Below are 8,450 nucleotides of genomic sequence, written 5' to 3'. Positions count from 1 at the left end.
AGAATAATATCTACAACTGTCTCAAAGAAAGCAAGCAGGTCTAGATGGTTGTTTGTGGGGATGTCACAGAAAGGATCTGACCTGACTAATGCTAACATTGGTCACACAGGGGTCAGCCTGGCCAAAGCTCTAGCTTGTCTTCCATCACAATGCTGTGCTTCTAAAATGGTCACAACACTTTATAGAGTATATAGCTTGCAAACATACGTCTCTTTTCTTCATATTTCCCAGGCTTTTAAACTAAGTACCTCTATGTTCGGAGAGTGCCCAGCCCAGTGCTTGAAATGAGACAGCTGAAGGCCCAGGCTAGAAGAAGGTCCTTGTAGGATCTTCCACAACTGTACTCATGCCAGCCACAGCATGGCCTTCTTTTCTGACAGAAAAAGAGACACTGTACCATATGCCACTCTACCCAGACAGACCGCCCTACTGTAGAATAACAGTACGGACAAGTGAGGACTTGGTAAGAGACATTTCCTATAGAATTCATCATGAAGCAAATCATAATTTTTTCAGTTTGTCATGAAACACCAAAGTTACCCATAGTCTTGAGCACATCAAGTACAGATGCAAACACATACAAGCAAAATTAATCCAGAACTATTCCTAACGAATTATTAAATTCAATGGTACTAGGGCAACAGGATCAGTGTGTGTGGGGGGGGAGTGGGAGGGAGGGAGGGAGGGAGAGAGAGAGAGAGAGAGAGAGAGAGAGAGAGAGAGAGAGAATATGCAACCTGCAAACCAGATTTTTATTTTTGTTTTTGAAGACTCTGATCCCCCTGGCAAAAGAGATCCTGCTGAAGCTGGCTAGTGCTCTCTGATTATGAGGACTGTATCGGAGTGGGGCTCAAGAGAGGACAGCCATGGAGGAGATGACAGCTCATCCACATGGGAGTCAGTTTATTATTAAAATACATACATGGAACTATTTCAAGCCATTCTCTGTGCAGCATACTTCCAAATGCAATATCACCTTTACCAACCAAGTCTAACTCACGTGGCTTCAATGCAGCGGTCCTAAGTCTGCTAAGACCGTTCAGAGAGCAGTGCAGAGGAGGAAGAGTAGATCCTTCCATGTAAGTGGCAGACAAGCTTTGCCAGATTGTCTTTGGGGTTCTGTTCTGGAGACTATTCAATTTGGTTTGGGGGCACTTTTAAAACAGCCATTTGGCACTTTCCATTTGGAGTTCTTAGGCACAGTGTGACAGCGTGAGTTTGGTGAGCCCTTCACCATGCATCCGATACAGCAGCTGGAACTCAGCAGGCAGCTGGTGAGACTCCTGCCACTTGGTGGTAAATTTGGTTCCTTTTTTGTCATAGTAATGGTATGGAAGATCTTCCCTTGTGTTGGGGTCAAATCCAAAAGGCCAGAATCCATACAAGTGGATCTCTTCACAGACTGCAGATGCAAGAGTGTACATCAGGATGCCTGTGCTCAGTCGTTTGGGTGACAAGTGTTTGTTTTTCCAGTACCTGGAGAATGATAAGTACATGCAGATTCACTGGTGGGTGCTGAACGAAGGTCTCAGTCAGGTAAGTTAATACACAGGACTGGGAGCTAGACTTGTCTAGACTATTTAGGATAGATACACTTTCTAGCCCCATTACACTGGCCTGTCCCCTTCCAGATAAGATTTAAAATGTTATAAAAATTGGATTAAAATGGAGCATAATGGAGCAAAATGGTGAAGTCAAAGATTTGGGATAGGTTGGTAGATGACCCGGGTTCTCCCCATTTTCAGTAGTGACATTGGGTTACATTCAGTCATTAAATGTTGGGGTCCAGTTCTATAATCTCATTCATTCTTGGACATGGTCCCAGAGTATGTATGCTGCCCTTGTTGTAATTATTCATCACATGCATTTTCTCAAAGAAGAGGTCCCAGTTTTGACTATAAATAATATAATTGCCCTTCATTTTGAAAATAAACCAATTTTCTAGACCAAGAGTTCTCTTTCAATGGAAGTTCAACTAAACAGATCTTAAATTTGGAAGATTTCAGGAAATAACAGGAAGGGATATCTATTAGAACACGCACATCTGGTTACTGGGTCTTTTAGAACCCATCTGAACTTATAATAAGACCTGTGCTCTGGGTTCCTTACACAGGAGGGTATGGGAGTTGGGGCAATGCTCAGGTGCGTCAAAGAAAAAGAGTTCTACAATTAATCTTTCCTTTAAAAATGTTCTGGATGGTTGTCTCATTTCTGGCGGCAGATTAGAGTTATCTGAGAAGTCGTTAAAAACACATCAAATGCTTGGTCCTCGCCTTCCTCATCACATTGACTCTTTCAACCACAGTCCAAAGAGTAATACTGTATTTTAAAACTCTCGTTTTTATAAACAGCCAGAACAGAAAGTTACTAGATTAGATAATAATGTTGAATCTCTAGCCAGTCTCCTTGTCAAGCCATAAGGCACAGCATAGAGCTCCTTAAATACACAAACATTTAATCACAAAAGCAGCTTAGGCCATTTATGATTTATCCATGGGGTTCTTAGTCCTGCAGATCTACAAACACCTAAACATCGAACAAAAAGGATATTTTAAACCCAATTATTATTTTTCTTTTTCTTTTTCAAATTGTTATTTTCTTTAAAAAGTTGAGTTGTATAATTTAGCCACTGGTGTTACCAGGATATGCCTATTTGTACAAGGGGAGTTCTTGAGTTGTGATTTCTGTGACTGTGCACTAAGGAGGGGATAGGAAAAATAAAAAAGGTTGAGTGACAAATAGACTTTTCATTTAGCATTTGGTTACAAGTTAGGAATAAACTGAACTTTTTAACTAGAATGATCCATTCATTCATTCATTAAAAAGGTAAGAGTTTTCCCCAAGAACTAAACCAACCATAATGTCTAGTGAACTAGACAGCTCCCATGTCCAAGAGATTACAATATTGATTTGCCATCTGGTGGGGTATGAGTTAAATGTAATAAAATATACACACCTGTTAACATGTTGCATTATATTTCCAGGCCAAGCCAACTGGACCTTTAACTGACCTCTGTGTTCAACAAAAAAGTCAACTAACGTTCTGGTTACAGTTGCAGAAGTGTGGAAGAAAAATGCAGGGATCCAAAGAATGGCCCCATCGAGCTTTTTTAAACTGAGGAAGAAGTTGTTACGGTCTTGAATGGTTAAAAGATTGTTGTAATATTTTTCCAGGATGCTGGGGTTGAAGGTTGTGAGGTTGGTTTTCCTCCCAACATCCTTTTGGAAAGCCTCCGTAGGGGCAAAATTGCATCGAAAAACAAAATCTGATTTATCTATTTCTTGTCCACACTGACTCCCTGTCAAGATGCCACTGTTTCCAACCACAGCACAAATATTATAACGCTTATTCATAATGGGTGACACATCTGGGAGCAGTGAGCGGAAGTTATTGCTAATAGAGAAAACATATTTATGGCTGGAATAATCATAATGCATCAGTTGTCCAATCCGAACACTATTCTTGGTCAAAGAAAAATTTTTTATTACATCGACATGCTGAAGAATTTCTTGCCTAAAATAAAAAAAGATTCATTAAGTGCATTTCATTCAAAATTACCAAGTTTCCATCTTATGCTTCTATTTAATTCAGACAAGAACCTTAAGCATATTCAATTCAAGTATGAGTATACATTCATATTTGTGGGATCCAAAGGGAGGACTGTTTTTTTTTTTTTTTAATAATGTACAGGCATGGCAATATATTTCAGTCAAGTTCTGAACGGAATATTTGGATGTTAGTAAATTCAGTGTACAGTTTAGCCACTATCTTGGTATTCTGGTCTACTCAAAGAGTATATTTGATTAGGGAGGCGGCAGATGCCAAACTGTGTTAGAAAATATAGGGAGACAATTTACACAGGCCTCAAAGAGCTCACATTAATGCACAAACATTGGTGACTTAGAGCTTGTAACTAGGGACTACTTATTTGCTATTGGAGTGTAGTGCTCAGGAATATAGAATACTACAGGTGTCTAATAAAGCTAAATAGATATGGGTCAGTACATAGTACAGTACTATCTATTATTAAAATAAGAAAATGGGAAGAGCAGTGGGTATGGCTAAATACTTAGTAAAATGCGATGATAATCTCATTAAGGCTTGCTGAAACATGGATCTATTTTTCTGCTTGATTATATGGAATTACACTTTAGTAGGATATAGCTAATAAAAAAAAAAGCCATTGAAACCTGAAAAACCATAAGAGAAAAGTGATAGAATTGACTTCAGCTGATTTCACATTGAGCTTTCTGTATAATTGTCTTCTTTTAAGTCTCAGGCACTTTAAATAGTTGAGGGACAAGCAACATGCCACTTCAGTTCATATTCTCCAGTTACAAGAAAGCAAACAAACTCCCGTGTCTTATGTTTAAACCACAGCAGGGTGAGAAGAAAAACTATCAAATTCCAGGACAATGAAGGCTGGTACAGTCTTCTCAGTTTCCAGTTCCCAGCACGGTTCTTAAAGTGGTTATAAACACAACTTAAAATGATAATGCTAAAATTAATTAAAGATTTCCTAAGAAATGGATTGAAAGGCAGGAAGTTTTGAGAAGGCAGTGTTATTTTGATTGATAGCTAGGGAGACTTGGCTCAGTGTAGGAAAATACTGTAATCAACTTAGAGATGTGTTTGGTGTACTTGGGTGACTGGTGTGAGGTGTTCTACCTTGAAAACTGTCTGTATTGTCTGCAAAATTAAATTTAGATGAAAATTCCAAAGGCCAAAGCTTGAAAAGAACTTCCATGGTTTAGAATTAATGGCCACAAACTAGTTTATAATTAAGCATAAATACTTAAATAACTGTAACCATAATCCTATGATTATATCAATTAAAAAACCCATTTTTTTCTGAAACCATATGTTTCTTTTGATTCTGCTAGTAGATTATAATGTTTCAAAAGGTACAGTGACAATAAATGCCAGGGCAAAACCACAGTTTCTTTACTAGTTTGTAAAGTAAGTGTTCACAGCCCTAATGAATACACTAGGTGGCTCACATAGCATTTAGTGGCATAACAATCCCAGCACGGGGAGGGGGGGGTGTCTATGGTTCTGAGACCAGACCACTGAGATTTAATTAATTTTGTTCTTCTCTTCCACCTAAAACAAAGCCAAACAATAAAGACAAAACTTCTTCATAAATAAAAACAAGCTACTACAGTTACTAAAGCTTCAAAGGCTTACTGGAAACAAACAGGCAAAACCCAAACAAAGTCATGTTTACAGACATGTATTTGGGCCCACATCTCCACTATATTGCAATAAAGGTTTCAGTAGGATCGTATAACTTTTTTTTTTTTTAAAGTGAAGGATCATCTGCTTGCAATTAACCATTTTTTTCCCTTTTGAAAAAAACCAGACAACTTGGGTGCAGCCAGACTTTACATCATGGTGTTCAGTCAAGGCCAAACTAGGGAGAATACTGGCCATCCTGGTTCTTCCTTTTTAGAGGGCACTCACTGCAAGCATTTGAGAGGAATGGCCATTCACCATGTCTGTTTGCATTTAGGGTTGGACAAAGCCCATACACTTGCAGGTGGGTGAGATGAGTTGTAGTTTTTTTGTTTGTTTGTTTGTTTGTTTGCTTGCTTGTTTGCTTGCTTTTTGATGGTTTTGGATTTGTTTTTGTGCTGTGTGTTTCACTGAGTTTCAAAATTAAGAGCAACAACAACCACCACCAACCTCTCTTCCTACCCTACCTTTGATGTAAAAACGCAGTCCGATTAAATGTCCATTTAGAAGGTTTCTCTTGGAGTTCATGGGTGAGAGAATTCGTAATGGGCACAAATGACGGGTCTAGAAACTTCAGCGCAAACTGTGACCTAAAGAGGAGCATGAGTTCAGACAGGCGCTGGGTCCCAGCAAAGGGAACCCACTGAGCAGTGACAGCTCCGGCAACAACCAGAGGGGGCAGCTGGCACATGGGCAGGCCCACCGCACAGCCCCTCTCCTTTGGCACATTCTCTGTTTTTACACACACCCGGAAGAAAGGAAGAAAAGGGGAAACTCTTCCTCATTGTCCAGCCCTCCGGCTGTAGGAGAGACCATAAAAAAGATGGCGGTCACGCTGACAGCCAGGGTCGAAGCCCGGTGCAGGGCTGCTGTCCGCGGCGCGGCGGGGACTTTGAGTCAGCACCGCGGACAGCAGCCTTCTCCAGTCGGACCCAGCTTCCCCAGCCCGGCCAGAAAATTGATTTTTGGAGAAAGGGCAGAGGAAATTCGAGACTCCGGAGAAAGGGGTGGGGGTGGGGGGGCTCCAGCCTTAACCTTTTCCTTCCCGAGCCCAAGTCTGACTGCACTCTCAGCCCTTAGCTGGAGACCCCAAGAGGCTGCCTGCAGCCCGGCTCTTCTGTGCAGGCCTGGCTTCTTCAGGGTCCACATCCCCGGCCCAGCTTGGCTCACAGGGTACAGCTTGTGGTTGCCACCCGCCCATCTGGAAGCGGTGTGGGGAGAGCTCCTTGCGGGCACAGGTAGGGGTGGGGCTCCAGATGAGCTGTGCGGGAGCTAGCTGCGCCCCGCGGTGACTTCGACCGGGCGAGGGTGGGCGGCCCTCAGCAGAAGGCTTGCTTCCCGCAGGGGCCGAGGAATTGCAGAAATCCAGGAAAGGAGGAGGCGGGTGGCGGCGAGGGGGAAGGGTCGAGAAAAAAAGCCCTAGGGGCTTCAAGAGAATAAACCTGCGCATCATTAGATGAGAAAGGGAGGAGGGGAGGGGTGTGAGAGCAGTTGGCGCCTGCGCCATTAAATCGCCCCAGCCAGGCCTTCTGAGCCCGCCGCTAGCGCACAGCCAGGGCTCCCACCTCTTGCCTTGCCCATCTCAGGGTTCAACACCCCCTCCCGCCTTCCAAACGCTGCCTCTTGTTCTACCACCAACACCCCAGTTTTGAAATGGGGGAGGGGACACAGAGGAAGAGCAGGAGAAATCCAATCGCATCGATTAGGACAAAGGCTGGTAGGAGCTTTGGGTTAAAAACATAAAGTGGAGAAAGAAGGGAGAAGCAGAAGAAGGAGTGAAAGGACCACACAGTTACCGAGAAGCCCAAACACCCTTTCCTGTCTGTCCCCAAACACACCACCGGCCCAAGATACCCGAGGGCGCTCAAACAGAGGCCCACACTCACCGGAATCCCGCGTGGAACATGTACATTCGGGGCGCCCCCGGGCTGGCGTACTTGGGAGTGGTGAAGATGTTCTCCTTTTTCAGGGACACGTAGCTGATAAGCGATAAAATCAGCAGGGCCACGCTGAGCATGACCAGCCCTAGCACACTGGCGACTCGGGCCATTTTGCAATTTCTCATCCCGGGCTAAGCTGGGTTCAGGGAAACCGGGGAAATCGGTCCATTGAGCGGCCAGCAGCCTGCTGGCGTGTGAGTGTGTGTGTGCGTGCGTGTGTGCTCGCGGGCGCGTGTGAGTGTGTGTGTGTGGCGGGGGAGGGGGGACCCAGGCAGTTGAGTCGCGGAGGGCAGGGGGTGGGGAACGACCTGGAGCCCCAGGAGAAGCGGGAGACACCCCCCCTACCCCACCCCGGGGGCAGGGGCTAGCCTGGCCCGGAACTGAGCAGGAAGATGGAGGGTCTGCGAGGCGGCGGGGCGATGGAGCACGCCGCGGAGCAGAGCGTCTCCGGCTGCCGGCTCAGGCTCCCCCGCGCGTTTCCAGCGAGGTTGCCATCTCCGCTGCCGCCTGCAAGATAAATGTGATTGGAATAGTGTTACAGTTCGATCTAAGCACAGGATTTAATTAATGAACTCTAATCTCCTAAATAACCAAGGGGAGGAGTGCGGGGGACGGAGGGCAGAAGGGGAAGTGGGGGTGGAGAAAGGAGGCTGCGAGGCGGGAGCCCACTCCAATGCCCTCCAGGACCCCCGCTAAGGGTACAGTCGAGTAGGCGGCTGTCAGGAGACTGACGCCCAAACTTAGTTTAATGAACCATTCATTACTTTATAAAATACATCACGAAATAGGACGATAAATAACCTGATTTGCTACCGTGGAGGATAAACACCAGCTGGGTACTCAGAGATGCAATGAGAATTTTTTTTTTAGGAAGGCAAACGTTTAAAGGCTTTCTCATCTCCATCAGGCATCACCCTACAGGCAACACCTGCTGCAGCATCCCTGCAAGGAAGATCCAAATGGCAGCTCGGCCAGCCTGCCTTGGGAACATTTAAAAACACTCTAGAACGTCTCATCAAGCTCCTTACTATATATTTAACCATAAAGGATGGGTACTGCCTAGCAATGTTATTTGGTGATCCTTAAGCGTGGAAGGCTTGACTCTGTCCCTCATGGGCCTCTGAGTGCTTGGACTCTGCACACAGCACCAGGCTTGGAACACTTAGGCAGCGTTGACTCTCTATTGCGCACTCTTGGAACTCATCCCTAGGCCAGCCTTCTGTCTATGATAAGGTGCCCAGAAGTCAGGGCCATGATAAAAGCACAAAATGGCT

At 44.6% G+C, this 8,450-nt stretch overlaps 1 protein-coding gene across 1 annotated transcript; it reads right to left on the bottom strand.

Moving 5' to 3' along the window:
* Window positions 1-723: 723 nt before the first annotated feature.
* St8sia3 (ST8 alpha-N-acetyl-neuraminide alpha-2,8-sialyltransferase 3) lies at window positions 724-7,752 on the bottom strand. Its single transcript, XM_036205172.1, has 4 exons — window positions 7,123-7,752; window positions 5,704-5,826; window positions 2,957-3,514; window positions 724-1,476 (listed from the first exon to the last, which is right to left on the bottom strand). The coding sequence occupies exons 1-4, from the start codon at window positions 7,299-7,301 to the stop codon at window positions 1,194-1,196; spliced, it is 1,143 nt and encodes a 380-aa protein (XP_036061065.1). The 5' UTR covers window positions 7,302-7,752; the 3' UTR covers window positions 724-1,193.
* Window positions 7,753-8,450: the final 698 nt, after the last annotated feature.

This window comes from Onychomys torridus, chromosome 13, assembly GCF_903995425.1.
Source record: "Onychomys torridus chromosome 13, mOncTor1.1, whole genome shotgun sequence".
NCBI classification, from domain to species: Eukaryota; Metazoa; Chordata; class Mammalia; order Rodentia; family Cricetidae; genus Onychomys; species Onychomys torridus.
The sequence above is the reverse complement of the archived record's forward strand: the minus strand, read 5'-3'. Positions and strand labels throughout refer to the sequence as shown.